At 39.4% G+C, this 23,112-nt stretch overlaps 1 protein-coding gene across 17 annotated transcripts in view; it reads left to right on the forward strand.

Moving 5' to 3' along the window:
• The window catches only part of LOC100113919 (RNA binding protein fox-1 homolog 1-like), a 371,748-nt gene that overhangs the window by 287,384 nt on the left and 61,252 nt on the right, over nt 1-23,112 (forward strand). For all 17 annotated transcript variants that reach the window (XM_032601587.1, XM_031925312.2, XM_031925321.2 and 14 more), the window contains one exon: nt 581-644. In XM_032601587.1, coding sequence (XP_032457478.1) covers nt 581-644 — 64 coding nt within the window. The remainder of the gene's footprint in view (nt 1-580; nt 645-23,112) is intronic.

Below are 23,112 nucleotides of genomic sequence, written 5' to 3' on the forward strand. Positions count from 1 at the left end.
TTATAAATGATTATGTAGCTGCCATATATCGTTATGTATAAGTATGATTGAAGTACATTATGTAACAAAAGGCGTAAGTTGCAGAATTTCCCGCGGTTGGGTTTACTGTCCGAGCGAGTCGATTTTTACAATATCTAAAAAAAATTTCGCAAGGACAGTAACCACCCGAGGGAAAATCTTCTTTCGTCCCATGTTAATATAGTATTTCATTTGATTTTCGGCCAAAAGGTCACTATATACGCCTATAAATCAGGGTTGAAACGAATAAAATGAAGAGACAAATTAGGAAAATTATCGAATTTTTAAAATTAAAATATGTTTTTTTCCTTTTCTCCGCAAATTGCCTAAATTTCCCCCAGAATTCTCATTTTTCCCGAAAATTTCTCATATTTTTGCAAATTTTATATTTTTTCCGCAAATTTTCTCGCTACGCTTGAGCAGTAAACCCACCCGCGGGAATAATGTACGACATTAGTCTCTTGTGCACAATGTACTATTTGTTCGGGTGTATTGTCTTCCATGCACGCTATATTTTTAGCTATCCTAACAATCCTAATAATGTTATTTCTTAAATTTTCAGTGTTTACTATGACCCCTTCTTAGCTGCTCACGCAGCTACACAGGATCCAAATTACAGGTTACAGGTAAGAAATTAAGATTGTATAACTTATTCTCGAATAATTTAAAATTTATAAATTGAAGTCCGTACATTCAATGATACCTTAGTAATCATACCTAAGTTATGTGACCTTATTATATTTGGCCTAAACTAACTGGTCGAATGTTAGATTTTGAGCCATATTCGTATTTTTAGCCTATTTTCAATGATTTGTAGCTCACGAAAAATGCATTTTTAACTAAAAATACACAAACAGTTTTTTTGTAAAAAGTTGCATTAATCAATATAATTACTCTTAAAACCATGCATATGTATGTTATGACTGTCTAATAAGCCATTTAAATCTTAGAACAAAAAATCGGGATGTTTAATCAGGAGCATGACCACCAAAATATTGTAGAAATATCTTTTTAGGCACGACCGCGACACGGAAGTGCCTTATAGTTTTGTCAGCGAAAAATGTGTGAGATGCGATATCTCACGCAATTTTCTACCAATTGGGCTGAAATTTTGGGAGGAGTCTCCTCTCGCACAAACTGAGAAACTAATATTTTTTATCCCGATCCTCTATATTTTCCCCATTATCAACTACAAACTCTTTTCACCATCAAAACCTTGTGGTTTTGTTTTCAGCTTAATCCCGCACATATACGCAGAATGCGTCCACCTCTAAAAATCGCTAACAACAGTTTTTGGCTGTAACTCAAATTCTAAGCATTCTACATAAAAAAAAGTTAAATGAAAAAGTTGTAGATATTAGAAAAATACAACTTTTTCCTATTGACATTAAATTATGAAAATGTTTATTTCTATAGTTTACAGCCTAAAATCGATTTTTTACACAAAAAAAAACAATCATTTGCCATGAAATTGTGCAAATTTATATGAAAACGTTGAATATAAAAATTGTAGATATTCTGAAAATATAACTTATTACCGTGGCAAATATGATTTTAAAATACTTTGACCTAAGGCATAGTCTAAAAAACGATTTTTACAGCAAAAAAATTAGTTATTCATCATAAAACTTTGCCGCTTTACATTTGAATATTAAGTATAAAAGTTGTAGATATTTTGAAAGTACATCATTTTATCGTGGAAGGAATTTGTTTCAAATGCTTAAATGCAAAACAGAGCTCAAAAAGCATTTTTTTATACAGACAACTTGTTAACGATTTTTGCACGATGCGCACAATCTTGTACGGATGTCCCTTCATCATTAAATTCCTTTATATATTGGATTTTTGGTCATGCATGTATACAAAATATAATCACAGTAGTATATTTCATAATAAGTGCATGAATGCACAAAGATCGACAAAGCCTGAGTGATTCGCCATCACGAAAGAGTGTCAAATTCACGCAACTATTAAGTAGATTTCGATTTCGCGGTACAACAAAAGGCGTTTGCTATCGTGTAAAACCCCGCACGGAATAGAGGGCAAAGCCGTAGCAAGCGTGAACTTTATTCAAAATAAAGAAAAGGAAATTGTACAAAGTAAAAGAACAGAAAGAGACTCTACGAGAGAATAAAATAATCTGATGGTCGTAAGTCTCATAATCTCTCTGGGGGCACCAGATGTTCAGTTCATTTTTTATCAGCTAAGTAGATCAACAATCTAGAGTAGATGTGAGTTTAGGCATTTGAATTTCATGCCGCTGCGCACTCTCCGTTGCGACGTTGCGTAGCGCGTGCCTCGCCGCATGCGCGCTATGCAACGTCGCAATGGAGAGGCGCGAAATTCAAATGCCTAAACACATATCTTCTCTACTTGGCTGATTAAAAATGAACTGAACATTCTGCCCGCCTTCGTCTAACAGACGAACTAACTACCTGAAACCTACTCATGCCTTTTTACTCCCTTCTTCGATGTGCAAAGGACAAAGACGAGAAACGTGACGACGGAAAAAAGTGCTAGCAGTCTTCACTGTAACCACACGTTGAGGTTCATCCAGGTCCAATCCTTTTGAGTCCTTGCTGCAATTTTTTGCCATTCTTTCGATTTTTTCTCACCTAAAAAATAGGATAAAATTAAAATTAGAAAAAAATTACTGTGTAAATAATTTTTAAAGAAAAACCAGTCCTTGTGCACTGAATGCATGATTATAGATACTTATAACCTGTATCTTGCAAGCACTGCATCTGAAAAAATTAATTATATCAATCACATTCACGGAGAAAATTTCACGGAGGGAAACATGGAGGCTCAGACGGCGATGACGAGAGTTTTTTTGCTGAAACGAATATATTTTTATTAAAAGATTGTATTTATCTCAGACTGGTGTGAAAATTAAAGTGGATTTATTAAAATAAATGAAAATTCTTCATTTGAACGTTTACAGTAAAATCTTGATACTTCAATTTTGCGATAATAGCAACAATAAAAGATCTGGTTTAATTATATTTCATGTACGGGGTTACATTTACCAAGTATCGATTGAATATCATGGGAAAACGAGCAGAATACACTTCTCAACAATTCTCTGCGCACACACTGGGCCCCTTGACAAATCATGTAAATTATATAGAACACATAATACACCTGAAAGCTATACACTAACAAAGATTCAGTGTTGTCGATGATCAGTCATACGACCGATGCCTTGACCATAGTGCTCCCTTTTAGCAAGTCATGATATCCACGGTTGTACTATCATTAACACACTAGAAAACAAAAGAAACCATGTTAAAAACTTATATATAGAAATAATTATTCAAATTGCTGATCTCACCTAATAAAATTGTTCATCCATCAATAGAGCAGTACTGCTGGAGTCTTGATCGAGCTTTTACCAATTCCTAGATTTTGATAGCTTAAATACCAATGAAACCAATATCTTTTGTTATACTCCGCTGCATGCAGTAGATTACGATGCCGACAAACGCAGCACTGCTGGTACACCTAGATATATTACAAACTTTTCTCACAAATACTTATTGATAGATTGAGACCACTGATCTGTTAGAAAAAGAATTTCAAACAAGACAGCTTTAAAGTATATGAAAACTGACAAAAACATTTTTCAGTCATAGCAGTATATTAATAATCACTGTTTAAGTACCAGTAAGCAATAAAAAATATCTCTTTAAAAAACTTAGAATAAGCATAAAGTATTTCAAATTGAAACTCATTGGAGATTCAATATCAATTAAACATACAACGCAAGTCATCGTAATATTTTGTATATTACCATCTCGGATAGTACAAACCCATCTCCAGAACCGTATTAAAGTGGTTAAAGTATCCAACAATACTCCCAGAAAGTACAAATCCAGTTCTAAGATAATCTTGAGGTGGTTTAAGCAGCCAGAAACGCCAATCAGGACTGTCAGTAAGCAAAAATACAGCTTCATGGTCATTTCTAGGTGGTTGAGGTAACTAGAAACGCCTCCAGCACAGCTAGAAAGTTTGAATATATCTCCAGGGTTGTCTCCGGGTGGTTAGGTTTGCCAGAAACACCAAGTAGCATAACCAGATAACGTTGAAATACCCAGAGACGCTAATCAGCACCACCACAGACAGAGTAAATCTAGCTCCTGGGTCATCTTAATGTGATTAAATGTTGCGTCGCAACACGGCTCACGAGGCGGTGGCAGCACTTGCCACTCCACTTCTCTCCTGCGCGCGCATTCGCGTCGGGATTTCGCCATTTTTCCCTCGCGGGTGCGTGCCTGTCACTCAGTCGACAGCTCTGCTCGCGAGCGGATCTATTTCCTCGTGTGACTTTTATTACCACTAAACTAGTTTAACAACGCGATTTTTATTAAGTTAATTATTAATTAAGAGAATGTTCCAATCAAAGATCGACCTACGAGCGGCTTGCCTTTTTGTGGCATAGTAAAGTACATACGTGACCCCACGAGTCACGTGTTGCTTCTATCAACCGACCCACGTTCGATTTTTGTCAGACTGTGACAACAATCAATCTAAAAATCTGTAAAATCGTGTGTGTATGTGTGTGATTGACGTATACCGCCTGTGCGTGCGCGTTCAACGGCGTCTTGCTTCGTGTCGACTTCACTCGCAAACTTGTGTTCATCAATTTTCATTTCATATCTTTTCGTAATAAATTGGGTTTTTTATGTCTTCGGACTTTTTCCCATAAAAAGTGTTAATTTATTTAATTTCCTTACAAAAGATTAAAATGAGTAAAAACGTAAATCAATAAAAACTAAAAGTTCGATTCTCAGAAAAATTACGAATTTAATTCGGTTTTGTCTGCTCTCAAGCAAACAAGCCTCCGTGGAACATTTCTTTCTTTTTGTAATTGAAAGAACTTCGCGACCTTTCTTCATTAAAGAAGTTAGCAATAACAGCCAACACTGCTTAGACGGTGCGTATATCAGCTCCAGAGACACCATGATCCGTTTAAAGTAGTCAGCAATGCCAAACTAAACTGCCCAGACAGTGCGAATCAGCTTCAGGGTAGTGTATGCGTGGTTAAATTGGCAACGATAAATAGTAAATTATATCTGTCCTTTAAAAGCCACATGGCTGCCATTGGAAGGCATTGAAATTACAACACTGATTTAATTCTAAAATTAGATCACGCAATCACACTGATTTTACTGCTCATGAATGCAATAAATATCCGTTTACAATAATCATGATGAACACAAGAACAAAGAAAAACCAGTAGTGGATCTTGTACGATAGTGAATTTTCATCCAGACAGCATCTTGTAAGAAGAATGTATCAGCACATCAATGGAATCAGCAGGATCAACAGCCGCAAGATTAGTCAGAAAAACACAAGGGAAACGTTTTGCGTGCCTTGCATCACGAAGCGATGCAAGCCGGCAAGCCTGTTATAGTTTAAAAGTACCTGTACAAGAGTCAGAATGTCAGAGGTCTTTGTTTCTTTAGTGGCCCTGAAAAGGGCCGATTGGTTTGAGAAAGCGAGGAAAGTTTATTTACGGTAGCGTGGCGTGGTGCGGAGCGCGAGTCTTCTTTGGGCCCTTCGTAGGCGCGATCTTCCGAGGGAGCTGGTATACGTGTACGTGTTTAATGTTGAGCTTTGTACCTGAAGCAAGCAAGATCATGCGCCTTTTCGCCTTTGTGATCAGCCGTGGATCTCTTTGCGGCGTGTTGTTCGGTCTAGATGGCTTAACCCGGGCGATCCTAGGTGTCACAGGTAGAGGTGAGCGAGAGGTAGGCACTATGATAGTCGGACGAGTACGCGTGCGTGTCACTCCTATCGGATTCGGGCTGTCAGGCGAGACCTCATCGGGGGAGACGCACAGCCCGTGTCAACGTCCAGGATTGCTGCTTTAACCTCCTCAGGCGTCGGCAGCGGAGACGTGGGCCTAGGTACGCGGAAGATGTGCTTATCAGCATTCGAGCTGTGGATCGACTGTAGGCGAGGCCTTGACGAGACCCACAACCACGGTCTTGCTGCGGACCTGAACCGTTGGTAAATCGTGATGGCTTCTTCGGACCAGGGCAAGGGGACAAACACATGAGTGCGGTTGCTAGTGGCCCGAGCACGCGCCTGCTTATGCTGTTGCCGAGTCCGATGACGGTTGCGCTTGAGGCGCTGGGCCTCTGATCGACGCTGGGGCTTCCAAGTTGTTGACAGCATGACTGCTTGCCAAAGAATAAGGCCTACTAGCACATACTCCCATACTTAAGCGCAGACCTTAGAGAGAGGATGGACTTCTTCAGAGAATTTTTACGGTGAGTACCGAATTTTCTGGATTGCGCGATCGCGAACAGTCGACATTGAATCCGGCCACTATTCGGGAACTGTTGCTCGACCGACGCTTTCTTGTCGGGCGCTTTAAGAGAGTTCTCCAGGAAGTTCGCTCCAGAGCAGGTTTTCTGGAAGGTTGACTGATCGCAGTTGCATGGGTTTTTTGATTATGTTGGAAAGCGCAACCCTCAGAGAGCGACAGTAGGGTAAAGGAACGCTATTGAGAAATCAATCTTTCGTTTAGGCTTTTGTTAAAATGAGAAAAATAAAATATAATAGAATAAGCGCGGGTATAGACCGATGGCCGGGGTGAGGGCCACCCAGAGCTGAAATGTGCGTGTCCGGAGCTATTGCTATCCGGACGCATTGTCGCCGGAAAGTGTGTCCGGGGCTAGTGCCGTCCAGACGCATCGGTCGCCGGGGAGCGAGTGACGCTGTGCGCGGGCTGCCAGGATACGTTCTTCTTCCACTTAGCCGTTGAATTATATTTGCATGGAAGTAAGTGTTTCTACTATATTTAATCATTTCTATTCTTGATATGTTTGATTTCGTTAAAAATTAAAGAAAACAGTTCTATTCTCTTTAAAAAAAACAAGAATTCATCTTATGTAGTGTAGCCAAACTATTTTCAAATTGTTATATCACCCCTTATAAGCAAAGTATCTATTAATTTATGAAATACAATGCTTTTTTTAATTTTTAAAGATTTTAGCTAAATAGAGACGATTTTATCTTATTTTTTACAATAGTATATTTTGCATTTTGGGAGGTACAGTATTAGCAAGTCCATGGCTTGTGCAAATTGCCCAAGCCGAAGGCAAGGGTGGCAAACGCAAGCTGTGGGCCCGCCATTTGATCTCACGTGATGCGTATTAATATATTGTGTACCAAGGGCGTAAAGTAGGCTTTTTTAGGCCGAGTGTGGAGTTTGCAGTACGAATCAAGGCGAGTTAACCCGAGCCGAAGGCGAGGGCGTTTCGAGCCGCAGTCGGGTACTGCAACCACACTAGGCCAATAAGCCTACCTAGCCCTTGTTGCGCACCATATTTTTTGGAATACAAGTGTGGATTTTTGCGTTTTTTTGGCATATAGAGTGAGACTGATGCAACTTTTTTCATATATATATATATATATATATATATATATATATATATATTGAAACACTGGGGTCTGCTAGCGCAGCCCAGCGTTCTTAAATCTATGTTCGCGCGCCGTCACGCTCCAATGCATACACGGTGGCGGGCCGCCTCGGCCCAGGGCGCCAGGCATCGGGATGCCAGGGATCCCGCGATCCCCTTTCCGTGTGAGCGCCACCGTGTGTTGGGACCCGACGGCGTGGGAGATGAGCTCGGCTAGCTCTAAGGAAGGGGTGGAGTATCGAACAGGGTCGTGGGTCATAAAACTCATTAAGGCTTACTGCGGATATGATATGTCGTATTTATTCTTCATTTTCCCTCTTAACAACCACAGCAACCTGGCGAAAACCTGCGGCCTCTACAGTCCAGAGGCACTACGCTGAACTAACTAAACTACTATGCGGCACGAACTTCTACACGCGGCCCCGCAACGATTTTAATAATTCTAACCTCTTTCCGGGGAGATCACCCGCGCCCACCGCGCAATCGACGCCACCGCTACGCTCGTCAGCGCGCCGTCCGCCGACTTGTCGGTGCGGGCGAATACCCGTCTCGCCTCTCTGATCGTCTACCGGCCCCGACGACCAGCGCGTCCGTCGCGGCGTATTCTTGCGAGTTATGCGATTTCCCCGGCCCATCAGACGCTTATTTTTCCATATACCGCGTCGTGAAAAACCCGTACTACTATAATAACTCCCCGAAAACCACCTCACGAGGTGACGACCTCGACACGACCGCGCGACGACACACAACACCTGCCCGTCCTCTCCGCGCACACTCGTGCATTCTGACAGCTACTTAACGGAAACTCAAATAATAGCTAACTTAACTTACTTACTAACGGTAGCTCGGTAACACGCACTAATCGGTAGCTGATAGGGATAGCGGGGGTGAGGAAACGATAGCGGGGAGGTACAATACGAGGGGAGAGCGATAGCGAGGAAATATGCACAATACATGGGTAACGATAGCGGGGAATTGTGCGAGAGCGAGAGCATGGAAAAGACAAACGGTAGCTTGAGCGGAGGGTAACTGTAGCGTGAAAGGAACGATAGCGAGGAAAAACGAGAGCTTACAAAATTCGCAACAGGCGACGAGACCTCACGGCAATCGACTCGCCGCCCTTGCCACGTCCGTCAAAATGCATTGCGTCGCACTAACCGTGTCACGACGCGTTCATCCGAGGCACAGCCGCACTAGTTTATTCGCACGCTAAATACACTGTTACTTACTTGCTACGATAGCGACAGCGAAGGCGAGCTGCAATGGCGCGCGGGTACCGGGACAATCGAAAACCTCGGTGAGCAGCGCAGGCGTCCTACCAGTAGCAGCGTTGCGGAGCGAAAGAGGCCGAGCTCTCCCGACGCGGCAACACGTGGCCGCGAGGCCAGCGCTGCGCGCGCTCCCCACGCGAACTACTCCCCCTTCTGTGCGCCTACTCGCGGCTCGACCTGCCACGTTGCGAGGTTGTCGTCGCCTTTCTATTGCGCGGCGCAAATTTTCCACTTGTAACGTGCAGTCGAACTGCCACGTTACAAAAAAAAAATATATATATATATATATATATATATATATATATATATATATATACACAGGGTGTTTCATTTTAATCCGACCACGACAAAAAACCATGGAAAAACTAATTTTAACGAAAAATGACCTTAACAAAAGTTGAAGGGGGTAAAGGGGGCCATCGAATGACATAAACACCTATGACCTTGAACTCGATTTTCAAGGTCATTTGAGGGTAATTGTGATTTTTTTAAATAGGAACCTCTATTTTAGACCTTGGAATCGGATAGAGCGGAAAAAATTACGTCGCAAAAGATATTTTAAGTTTGCTTTGGTGACCTTGAGAAGGTCAATTCAAGGTCAAATAACAAAAAATCTGCTAAACAGCTGTTTGCCTGGTTTTATTTTACTGATGTCGAAAGATGACCTTGACAAAAGTTGAAGGGAGCAAAAGGGGCCATCTAATGACACCAACACCTTTGACCTTGAACTCAATTTTCAAGGTCATTGTATTTTTTTAACGGGAACCCCTATTTTTGACCTCGGAATACGGAGCAGCGGAAAAAATTACGTCGGAAATGACATTTTAAGTTTGCCTTAGTGACCTTGAGAAGGTCAATTTAAGGTCAAATAAGAAGTATCAGCCTAAGATTGTTTTCCTTTCAATTTTTTCGTAGAATTATCATTTTATTATTGTAATAAACATTAAGAGAATAATTGACTTAAAATGTGATTATGCTTTGCTGACTTTAAAGCCATTTTGTAAGGTCAAAAGTGAAAAATGCAATATCAAATGTTATGTGAAGTCCATATTTATATCCTAACTTTAGCGTTACCCAGGAACAACGACGTGGACGTAATAGGATTGTGTTCTCTTCGGGGTGCTTGATTAGAGTGAGTCCCCTTGCCTCTCACTTTTCGGGGTGCTTGATTAGGACGCACTGGACGTGGAGATTTGGGTGTTCGATGGCCACCGAGATCTCCAGATATGACATCACCCGATTTCTATTTGTGGGGGTATTTGAAAGATGCTGTTTATGAACATGAAACTACAACAAGGGAAGATATGATCCACAGAATTCAAACCGCTTGTGAAAACATCCCAAGAGCTGTATTACTCAGAACAGTAGAACATTTTCAGCAGCGAATTGAATTGTGTATCCAACAAAATGGTGGTGTCTTTGAGCACCTGCGTTGAATTTTGAGCAAAAGTGAGAGGCACTCTAATTAAGCACCCCGAAAAGTGAGAGGCAAGGGGACTCACTTTAATCAAGCACCCCGAAAAGTGAGAGGCAAGGGGACTCACTCTAATCAAGCACCCCGAAAAGTGAGAGGCAAGGGGACTCACTCTAATCAAGCACCCCAAAGGGAACACAATCCTATTACGTCCACGTCGTTGTTCCTGGGTAACGCTAAAGTTAGGATATAAATATGGACTTCACATAACATTTGATATTGCATTTTTGCACTTTTGACCTTACAAAATGGCTTTAAAGTCAGCAAAGCATAATCACATTTTAACTCAATTATTCTCTTAATGTTTATTACAATAACAAAATGATAATTCTACGAAAAAATTGAAAGGAAAACAATCTTAGGCTGGTACTTCTTATTTGACCTTGAGTTGACCTTCTCAAGGTCACTAAGGCAAACTTAAAATATCCTTTGCGACGTAATTTTTTCCGCTCTATCCGATTCCAAGGTCTAAAATAGAGGTTCCTATTTAAAAAAATCACAATTACCCTCAAATGACCTTGAAAATCGAGTTCAAGGTCATAGGTGTTTGTGTCATTCGATGGCCCCCTTTACCCCCTTCAACTTTTGTTAAGGTCATTTTTCGTTAAAATTAGTTTTTCCATGGTTTTTTGTCGTGGACGGATTAAAATGAAACACCCTGTATATATATATATATTTATTTATTTATTTATTAGGGTGTATCGAATTTTTTGTACGCAATTTGGCGACTTGTAATAGTGCGGAAATTTTAGTACTTATATCAAATAGAACGTCCGTAAAATTTGGGCGCATAAAGTCAATTGCTTCCGCTCTTGCTCTTATCCCTAGTAGCCCTCGGTTACGTCTGGAGCAATTCTCCCCCTCGTAGAAAATCTCCGTAATTTTGTACCACACGTCACACTGCATACTAAAATCAAATATGTGCTGCCAGTACAATTGAATACTAAGCACGGATTCAAAAGTACATAATCCCTGGCATTTGCCCTATGCCTCCAAGGAAACCGTGTAAACTTGAAGAAGAGAAACGGCATCGAAGACATGTACAAAATAAAATATAAAGAACACACAACATGCACACACCCACACATACGTTGTAGACTTTATACTTCGACATCGCTCGCTATTAACAATCTAATTAATTTATGCGCAGGCCTACTATATTCGCGGCTATTTGTTCGAACTTTCGCTATCCGAATTACATTGTCCGTGCCTCTGAAAACTTCCTCTACCACACCCTTTTTCCAAGTATTACGAGCGGATTGCAAAGCTACTATCAAAACTAAATCTCCAACTTCGAGAGGCGCTTGTTGTTCAATCCACTTTTTCCTTGGCAAAAGAGTCGGTAGATATTCAGGCAACTAACGCTTCCAGAACGCATCAGCAAACGATTGCGCAATTCGCAACTGTTTTCGTAAGCAAACGGACTCTACTTCATACTTCCCTAATTTAATTTCGCCGGACGAACAGCCTATCAACGTCATTCGTGCATGCATGTCGTCGTCACTGCCATGATGCTTAGACCTCGGTGTCACCTATGTAGACCGCAATCACGCATCAGGGCGCATCAGATAATTTCGATATCACCTGAGGTGAATCTCGGGACTCGGATGAACCTGTTATAAGACGCGGGCTAACCTCAAACAATCTTTGGCGAATATTACTTATACCTATATAGATACTTGAGTAAAATTGACTATCTTAAGTTAACCGGGTACTTAACGGGTACAATTTTTTTCTATGGGTATATACATAGTATAACATTATGTTTATTTTAATCATTTAATTTATTTCTTATTTTAACCCGATTAAACTCCTCACTGTGAACGCAGCCTTTTTCGGCCGTCGTTATAACGCGGCTTGCAGTTTGAGTCGCGGTATCGACAGCGGTTTCAGCGGCGCTACGCGCGATTTAGCCATAACTAAAACAGTATGTGCAGGTGCATTTTTAACAACGAAACGAGCATAAATAGCAGCAGAATAAACAATCGCGCTAGCATCGCAGAATGCATGTAACTGAACTTCTGAAAACGTGCAGTTTTTCGGTGTTAAGCATCGCGGCACGCAACATGACTTAATTTCGCAAAGCGCCCCTATCCATGTCGACCATCCTACAAACTCTTCGTCGCGTATTTGTTCGTCCTACCCGATACCGCTGCGCCAAATTTCCTGCATTAAAATTTTCGATTTCAAAGTGAAAGGTGATATCAAACCAAAAGAATCGTAAATCGACATGATAACCTTTAAGAATTCGCGCTTCGTCGGTTTTTTATTTCCTTCAATCAAATCTTCTGGTATGCGATTCATGCCCAGATTAAATCCTAGAGTGTCATTTTCCGTATCCCAGAACATACCTAAAACGCGCTCTCCTCCTCGGTCGCAGAGACCCTCTTTGACTGATTTCAACGAGCGGGAAGCCTCCGGGGTCGTACTTATTACCCTCTTGTCATTACTAGCCCACCCATGCATCTTAAAATTTGCATTCGCGTGTATTGTGATGACGTCCTGCACTAATCACGTAGCCTCTTTGACTGTTTCCCGACTAGAAAGAAAATCGTCCGCATAACTATCGCATTTTATGCTTTTAACTGCAGCCGGTTTCGACTGTATAAATAAATCCGCGTTTTTATCCTTAACATAAATTGCACTGCACTGTGGGGACTTCACTCCGAAAAGTAAACACATCATTTTATAAATTTTGTGTTTTCCTGTTCGAACTCGGCCGCGCCAAAGAAATCGTTGTACGCTGCGATCGCGCTCAATCACGTTCACTCGCTTATACATATCGGCTATGTCAGCCTTAACCGCGATCGCATATAACCGAAAACGCAGCAATACGCCTATCAGAGATTGTAGAAGATCCGGTCCCGTATCTAACTAATCATTAAAACTAACGCTTTCCGATTTTGCCGCAGCATCGAAAACTACTCTAACCTTTCCCGGCTTATTTGGATTTGTTACACCGAAATGCGATAAATACCAAATTCTAAATCTTGCTACATCATCGTCGTTCTTACGCGCATAACCGCTGTCTATAAGGCGCTGAATTTCGCGATAATATATCTCGGCATAACGTTCGTCGCGATCTGACCGTTTCTCTAACAATAAAAGCCGTTTGAATTCAGATCGATAGCTATTAATTTTCGGACCTAATAACTCTTTCCATAACAAACCCGTTTGCCAAATATTGCCGATACGCGACGTCGTGCTTTTCAAAATGTCCCACGCTCGTGCACGTTTCGCGATCGGTCGCGCAATGGTCTGTACGACGAGATTTTAGAGCGAGAAATATTCTTGTATGAGTCTATCGAGTTGCGCGTCGTCTTCGGCCGTCCCGCCGCCGGGCCCCGTGCCACAAATAGTCCATTGTCCCTGCGCGCAGGCCACATGTTCCGAATTTCCTGAGTGCTTTCCCGCCGCGCCGTGTATCGCCCATCCTAAAGGTGTCGCCGTAAGCGCTAGTCCGCTCCCTTGAACCACGCGCGTTTCTCAAGAGGCAATTACGTGCCAGTTGTACTGACCGATTATGATTTCGGGCCGAACTTTTTCATACTGTTGTAAAAACACGCTCTCGGCTTTCGCCACGTGACGAACAGCTTCGCGGCTCAACGTCTGCGATGGAAGACATAAATTACTTACGGTTATGGCATTCCGAATTTGATGCCTTTCGAACTCGCCCGCGATTATAAACGACACTTTTTCTGAGTACGCGCATACCTCCTCGCGACCGTTAATCCCTCTTAGAGCTAGACGCACGCGCTTTCCCTTTACTCCGATTTCTTCGGCTACGCGCTTATGTATGAGTGTTATTGTTGACCCGTCGTCTAAGAGCGCATATGTTTCAACGGTCTTTGAAGGGCCTGAAACTTCTTCAGCTACGATTTTTATCAAAGCGCCCGTAGAATCTAGTCAAGCTTGTTTATTAGAATCCGATATCGCGTCCTTAGTTTGTTGTTCCCCTACATGACCATTGTTCGCATTAACTCGGTCTGCTGTAGTATTCGCTTTATCATCCGCCGAACTCGAACTATGTAACAATGTATGATGGCGTTTTTTACATATCGCGCAATTCGCACTCTTACATTTTGCATACAAATGCCCGCTGCCTAAGCATTTAAAACATAAACCACGCTTCCTTGCTAACAAACGACGTCTATATATATCTTTGCGCTTAAAGATACCACACTCCGCAGTCGAATGATTATCGCGATTACAAACAACGCACGACTTTCGCGCATCGCTCGCTACATTCAGGCTTGCCGACTCTGCTTCTCTTTCAGCTTCGGTCACGGCTACGAACGCGCCTGTTGTCTTTTTACGCGAAACCAATTTCTTTTGCTAATCTGCATGATTTTACGTTACTTCGCAAACGTCATCTTCAAAAATTCCGTTTGCAGCACAAAAAATTAGCATTTTTTTCTAATCCAGTCTGTTCCTCGGGAACTTTAGCCGCATATTCATTATACGCGTACTTTAATGCCGACAGAAACTTCTTCGCGATTGATGGAATCAGATCCGAACTTTCTAAATGGCCGGTTAAATTAAGCGATTTCAAAGCTGTAACCGCGTTCTTAATTTTCGTCGCAAATTGCAGTAGCTTGATTTTTTCCGAATCAATGGATGGCATATCTTTTTAGTCATTTACGATTTTCTTCGCGATTACGCGCTTGTTTTCGTAGTGCAATTTAAGGGTTTTCATTATAGTCGCCGGATCTCGTGTCGTAGCTAACACGTATCAACCGCTTTACGGGCATCATCCTTGAGAGCCGCGAACAAAAGGTTAACGTTCTCACAATCCGTATAACCTCCGAGTTTCGACGTTTTTTCGAAAGTTTCCTTAAAATGCAACCACTTGAGCAGATTTCCCGAAAAAATAGGCAATGATTTTGCAGTCGTTAGTCGATTAATAAGTCGCGAATTTCCGTCGCTGAAAGTTGCCTCACGAACCGTGCGCAGAGTCGACTCAATAGCCTGAGTAAAACGTTCCATCGGGTCGCCCGCTGGCGCTCCGATATTCGTTATGTTAAGCACTCTCGGCCGCGTTCCATCGCGAAAGACACTCTCATTCTGCGGCGAGCCCGCTGGCTGCTTGTGTAAAATTAATATTACTCGGACGCGCAGTACTACTAATAAAACCTCTTTCTCCAGCAGTCGGCAAAGACATGTTGCAGTTCCACTCTGACTCCGTTGATGACACCGACCTGTTGTCCTCCGCGCCTCGGTCACCATCCTCCCAATCACCGTTGTCCTGCCGCCGGTCAATTTCTTCGTCGACGGGCGGTAGAACCTGGATGACTTGTACTCGATGTCCAGTAGTGATACTCCCCTATAATTTGTTACCTCCTCTTCTTTTCCTTCTTTGAAGATTGGGTATATCCTTGCCAACTTCTAGTTTGCTACTATCTTCCCTTCTTCCATTATGCCATTTAGTATATTAGTTATTTTCACTATCAATTTGATTGGAAGTTCCTTTAAAAACTCTACCATTATACCGTCTTCCCCGGGGGCTTTATTGTTTTTCATTCCCGCCAATATTTGCTTCACTTCCCATGGTGATATTTCCCTCTCTAGATTTTCTATTTCCTCTCTCTCCTCATTTCTTTTTTCCCTGGTCTTTTTCCTGCTTCCTCATACCTATTTATTTCCTCCCCACCTCCCAGGTTATTATATGTATTTACCTTTTCACTCCCCTTTAAGCCCATATTTATAATGCTTATTCCAAACTCCCACTCTCTTACTTCTGTATTTTTTGCCAATTCTTTCCTTAATCCTACCAAGATTCCTCTTGCTCTCCCTCTATTATTTTCCCTAATCGCCAGCTTTGTTAGGCATTTGAAATTTTGATTTAATTTCCCTAGCACTTTATCTTCCTTTTCCTTTTCTAGCCAAGTCTCTTGCAACAGTATTATATCAAATCTCCCTATAAAATCCCATGTTTCTTTCTCCTTAGTTATCCCGGCCATGTTCCACAATATTATCTTCACTACCTTCCGTTCGTTTTCTTTCTCCCTCCTTTTTCATTCGAAAAAGCACCTTCTCGTTTTTCAGTCGCCCTTTTAACTCATTCCAGTAGTACGATGAGCCCTCAACCCTCATTTTCATATGTCATGTCCTAACTTCCAATCCATTTTTCCTCTCTCCCTCTGCTATTTTTGAAAGCCATATCTGAACCTCTTGCTCTCTGGGTGTGAAGTCATCCTCTATCCATATATCCTTCCCCATTAGGTCTTGCTTCCTTTTCATTACTTCAATCTTATTTTTAAATGACTCTAACTCTACTAATAATCCTCCCTCTATCGATCTTACCCTACTTATATAAATTTCTATTCCTAAGTATTTTTTATTATCTCCCTAACCTCCTTTTCCATGTTCTTTCCCAACGCTCCCACCCCTCTCATCATTATAATATTTTTCCTATTTTTCTTTCCTTAATTTCCCACTGCAATTCCTGCTCTTCCGTGGATTCCGGTATCTTGTTAAGATATTCCCTATTTTTCCTATTACTTAATCCCTCTTTTTCCTGCCCTCCGTCTACTTTTGTTTCTTCTATGCTTCCCTGCGCGTACTTCTCCTCAAAGCCTCCTACATTGTTGTTGTTTACTTCATCCTCTTCTCTGTGTTTTGCCCCTCTTCTACCTTTTTTCCCTCCTCTTCCCTCAGCATTAGCATCTGTATTTTAGTTTTCAATTCCTCCAATTCAATTTCTTGCCTCGTTTCTTTCTTTTCAATTTCCCCCCTTCCTTCCGCTATCTTTTTTTCCAAGCTACTATATTCTAGCCTGAACCTCCTTATTTCTTTTTCCATCTCATTTATCTTTTTTCCCCTCCCTCCCTCCACGCTTTTATCTCTTCGTGCAATTCACTTTGCACATCCCACCTAGTTCCCTCCTTTTCCCTATCTATTCTCAACTTTTTCATTTCCTCCTTTAGATCCCTACTATTTTTCATTTCGTCGCTTAGTCGCTCCTTTAGATTTTCTACTGTCCTATCTAACCTTTCTATATTACTTACTAGTTCTTTAACTAACCTTATATCTATGTCTGTCGTCTCGCATTCCGTCTTACGTGTTGAACCGCTATCGCCCTCTGTTGTCTTCTTCTTCTCTTCTTTCCCGTCCCTCCGTCGGTCATCTTCTCGCTCTCCTTGCTCTCTCGGTAAGGTGGATTTCTCTCTCGCCTTTTTTACCTCATTTTGTTCCTCGGTTGCTGCTGCTTCTGCGTCTACTTCCTCTGCATTCCTCTGTTTTTCCTCACCCTTGCTCTCCTTGATTTCTCTTCCTTCTGTTTTCCGTTCCTCTCCGTTTACTTCCTTGTTTTCTTTCTCTTTATTTTTTTCCTGATCCAGCTGCTTCCTACTTTTCACAGGAGATCTTTTCACCTTCGGTTTTTCCCGAAACTTACTTCAAACCCGTAGTTTCCCTTCTCAAGGTAATTCTTCATCCTAATTGCTTGCTCGCTGTCTTTCTCTTTATCTTCTTTCCTCGGTCGCCCTCTGCCTCTTTTAAACAAAAAAAAACATAAATATATGGTATTTTCAATTTTTAACCGTTTATTCTCAATTTGACCTCGAACTGACCTTGACACTGACGTGATCGAGTCAAACTGACCCCGGATTCGGATTTAGCGACCAAAAAAACATAAATATATGGCATTTCAATTTTTTTGAACCGTTTCTTCTCAGTTTGACCTTGAACTGACCTTGACCCTGACGTGATGGGGCCAAACTGACACCGGATTCGAATTCAGCGACTCGAAAAACATAAGGATACATGGGTCTGACTTTTTGTACAGACATCATTTTTTATTTTGTGTGCCGGTACATTTAATGGTAATTTAAACTTACCACGCATATCTCAATACGATTTTGTATACAAATACATTCTACTTATAATGAGTTTAAACCATTTTTTTTATTTCATTTTTTTTTATTAAAGACGTAATGGTATGGAATTTTATGATATAAATATTCAGATACATCATCATCGTCTTCATTTAATTTAAACCAAGCAGTCAATGTTGTTTCTACATTTTTAACAATTCGCTTATTTTCTTGCCCTATAATGTATACATAATGTTCATTTTCGTCAACTTAAAATAAAATAAAACATAAAATCAACTTAAAATTTCCAAAACTTTATTGAAATAAACAATGTATTTTTTACAAACATATGTACATTATCTTTAGAAAATTTTCTTCATAAATTTCTGCAAATATATTAAACCATTATTTTTTAATTACTACAATATAATTAAAAATAACAATTATAATGCTATATACCTATATAAATGTCATCAATCAAATGATAACATAAAAATTAAAATTTGAAATACCAATACTTCTAATTTTAACAATTCTTTTCCAAATTACAATTTTAAAACTTCAAACCATAATTTGTGTTATAATCTATATGACAATATCTGTATAAAATTTTTGGATAAAAATTATACTCACACCAAAAAAACAAAACAAATTTATCTACTTTTAGTAATGTATTTTACCTTATTAAAATTAATGTTCTTTTCTTTTACAAAATATAACTATAAGTACGATAGTAACCCAATGTTGTTCATTTTATATTTAATATATTATCTACCTTAACACATGAATTGTATTTTAAAATTATAACATAACTTATATATATATATATATATATATATATATATATATATATATATATATATATATATATATATATATATATATATATATATATATAGCTCCAGTACTGCACTGCCCGTGCTTTGATCAGCAGTTTGTCATAAAAACCGATGCAAGTGATACAGCGTTGTGTTGACGCAGTGCATAGACGGACAAGGCCGAGTACTCCAATTCGCCGGCAGAGTACTTACCCCCACAGAGAAGAATTACACGGTCAGCAAACGAGAATGCTTGGCAGTGCTTTCCGCCATACGCAAGTTTCACCAGTACATCGAAGGTTATAAATTCAAAGTCATAACAGATCACAGCAGCCTAAGGTGGCTATGCAATCTCTGTCAGCTGAGCAGAGTTGAACAGCGCGCAACACCAGGTTTCATGGGGAAACGTGTGGTTTAAAGGCCTTGGCAATGGGTACCCGGAGATATCATGGGCCATTTGCCAAAATCTGCTAAAGGCCACGAGTACGCACTTATCTTCCAGGGTTTGTTCACTTAATGGCAGAGATCTTACGGGACCGCAAAAAGAACTAGGGAAAAGAAGAAGATGTAAAAGAAATGGTCGCTGGAGGGAATAAAGAGTACCTCGTTTCCTGTGTGTTCTTAATTGACTATTTCTATAAATTCGCTTGACAAGCCAAATCGCAATCATTTTTAATGAAAAAAAATTACAAAATACTTCTACGATAATTTTCGTTCATGTAGAATTACTTATATTTGATAACGCGTTACATGCCCTATAAGAAAAATTGAAAAAGTTACAGCATTGGTTCGATAATCTGTAAGGTGTTTAAGATCCCTTCAAGTTTCTAAAATGCCGATTAAGTGTTGGTGTTTTATAAAATAAGGATCTAAAATTTATATTTTATCAGTTTAGAGTTCAGAGATCCAAAATCAGGAAGTATATAATTCTTTTTCTTCTTTTTTTTTCTTACGGTTTTAGATATTTTAGTAAACATTTCGATTATTACATTATTCAGTCTTATGTGTTTTCCTATTTTTCTTTTAGGTTATGTACTCTTTTATTAAATATAGGCAGTTCTAAACTAACGAAAATCATCGTACAAATATTTAGCGATTTTTTTCATTAAGAATGATTGCAAGTTGGCTTGTCGAGTGAATTTTGGCCACAAAAATTGGATTTTGGTACACTGTGTGGCGATACAGAGTTCATTTGAAATTTTTATGTAGTCATATAATTTTGAATAAAAGTGATGAAGTTTTAAATATTTACGAATAGAATACATAATTCAAGCATATTCAAATTTCTATGAGATAATTAATCTAAATTTTAAATTTTAAATAAAGTTAAATAAAACATAACATTATTGTAAACAGAGAGAAAAACGCGCCTTTTTATTTACCTCATGGGTGGTGTGGAAAAAATAGATGTATAAATAATTCATTACCTACTATGTTATATAGATAAATGTCGAATTAATGATATTGGGGGTGTGCGAGCGGAGCGAGCAGAGGGAACCCCCCTAGTACATATATATGGCGCATTCCGCGTCAACTGAGACAGAGCTGTACCCAAAAATCCTTCTGACCTAAAAATTAAAAAATAAATCATAAAAGTTAGCGTTTTTTATCTACTTTCGATTACTGAGTGGCACTTTATTAAATTTCGACCATAGGAAGAGCTGCACGTCCCTTAACCTCAAAGAAAATACTGTATTAGGATTGAAATGCTTATAACTTTTCACAGAAGCGGTTACTTTTAATCAGCCAGGGCTTAAATTAAAGCCCTATTATTCTACTTTTAATTTAAAAATTTATATTGAGTGCCTGTTTGTTAGTTAGCGATATGTATTCTTATCAATTACGACTAACAATTGTTTCTTTCCCTTCTTGATTTCCATATATATATATATATATATATATATATATATATATATATATGCATATAGCTAACCAACAAACAGGGACTTTTCACACGAAAGTAGAACAAAAGAGCTTTAATTGAAGCCCTGAATAGCTGAAAATGACTGCCTGGGTCAAAAGTTACGAGTATTTACACTTATGAACATATCTACGAATAATCTCAAATACGTGGGTCAAAGAAAAGCCTGCGCCGTGTTTGCTTTTTTAAAATCCTCATAACTGTAGACCCAGGTAGTAATTTTTAACTATTCAGGGCTCAAATTAAAGTTCTTTTATTCTACTTTCGTTTGAAAAATTTATACTAGGTCCTTGTTTGTTGGTTAGCTATATATATGGAAATCAAGAAGGGAAAGAAACAGTCGTAATTGATAAGAATACATATCGCTAACTAACATACAGTCACTCAATATAAATTTTTAAATTAAAAGTAGAATAAAAGAGCTTTAATTTAAGCCCTGGCTGATTAAAAATAACCGCTTCTGTGAAAAGTTATAAGCATTTCAATCGTAATACAGTATTTTCTTTGAGGCTAAGGGACGTGCAGCTCTTCCTAGGGTCGAAATTTAAAAAAGTGCCACTCAGTAATCGAAAGTAGATAAAAAACGCTAACTTTTATGATTTTTTTTAATTTTTAGGTCAGAAGGATTTTTGCGTACAGCTCTGTCTCAGTTGATGCGGATATATATATATATATATATATATATATATATATATCTATGGAATATTTTAAATTATAAATATAAATAATGATTAAACAAAATATTTTGTAGGTTAACAAATCCAACGAAGAAATATTTTAACATTTTACTATATAATTTAAAAAAAATTGTTTGTATAGTTTTTATTATGTTACGTCCGAAGGACTCACCTACGATTATCCGTTTTAAGTCAGCTTTCGCTGAACTTGAGATGGAGTGGTTCCCTAATTTTATATTTATAAAAGCGCGTATTTCAATATAAAATCTTCCTACCCGAACTAACGAACGAGCTTCGTTGGACTGTAGGTCAAAAGGCCTTCGACATGTCCATCAACCCTCCAGGCAACTTAACAAGTTCACCCAAAAATTTATTTGCAATTGAGTGGCACCGTTCAAAGCCTGTTCAATTCACAATTTTCCACCATTAAATATTTATTTAAATTATTTAATAAAGTTTTATGTACTTGTTTTTTTGGAGACTGTAAATTCTGAGTTTACTTGTAAGTAAACTCCTTCCTTCCTTCGTGATGATATTTATTTATAGTAATAATAATGTTTGTTAGGCACGACCGCGACACGGAAGTGCCTTATAGTTTTGTCATCGAAAAATGTGTGAGATGCGATATCTCACACGATTTTCGACCGATCGGGCTGAAATTTCGGGAAGAGTCTCCTCTTGCACAAACCTAAAAACTATTTTTTTTTTATTTCGATCGTCTATGTTTTTTAAAAATGCGGGCACAATTTGTTCAATTTTTGCGTGTTTTTTTAATAAGAATTTTGGTGTTACACGATTATCTCTAAGAGACTTTTATCAATCGGGCTAAAAATTTATGTGCGAAGTCTAATAATAGTGAGGTGCCAAATTTATTTTGGGCTTGATCCTGCATGTATACGCAGAATGCGGTCACATCCAAAAATCGCTAAAAACGGTTTTTTGGCTCTAACTCGAATTCTATGCATTCTCTAAAATATACAGAAAAGTTAGTACAGATCTCGAAAAAATACAACTTTTTCCTATTTACACTTAAACGTGAAAATGCTTTTGATTTCAGTTAACAGGCCAAAATCGATTTTTTATAGCAATAAACCAGTATCATAAAACTTTGAGGCTATACATTATACATAAAAACCTTAAATGTACAAGTTGTAGATATTTTAAAAACACAACTTTTTACCGTGACAAAAAATTTTTCAAAACGCTTATACATAAACAACAACCCTAGAAACGATTTTTGGTACATATTATTGATTAACAATTTCGGTGTGACACGCTACGCGAGCGCTAGCGGTCGTGCCTTACACGCAAAGTACGAAGCGTTTTGCGCGCCTTGCATCGCATCGCGATGCAAGGCGGCAAGCCACCGTGGCCGTAAGGCCGCCTGGGGCGCGCTAGTTTTAGAAATATGTAAACGAAACTCTAACAGTTGTATGTTTGATATAAAAGTATATTTTGAGAACCTTTGAAATACTTGACAACACTTCAGCCACCACGGCTTGAAAATACAAAATTTAAACTTATAAATTATTAGGGTGTGACGAGACACAAGTCTCGCATATAAATATACGTGAAGGCGGCCGAAATTGACTGCACGCGAGGCGAGCGCGTGTGCGCAACAAGCGAAAGGAGAGTCCGCACGAGAGCGGACCGCGGCGGCCGACAAGCGACTTAGCAGGCTGCGAA

The sequence above is a fragment of the Nasonia vitripennis genome (assembly GCF_009193385.2).
Source record: "Nasonia vitripennis strain AsymCx chromosome 2 unlocalized genomic scaffold, Nvit_psr_1.1 chr2_random0009, whole genome shotgun sequence".
Taxonomy (NCBI): domain Eukaryota; kingdom Metazoa; phylum Arthropoda; class Insecta; order Hymenoptera; family Pteromalidae; genus Nasonia; species Nasonia vitripennis.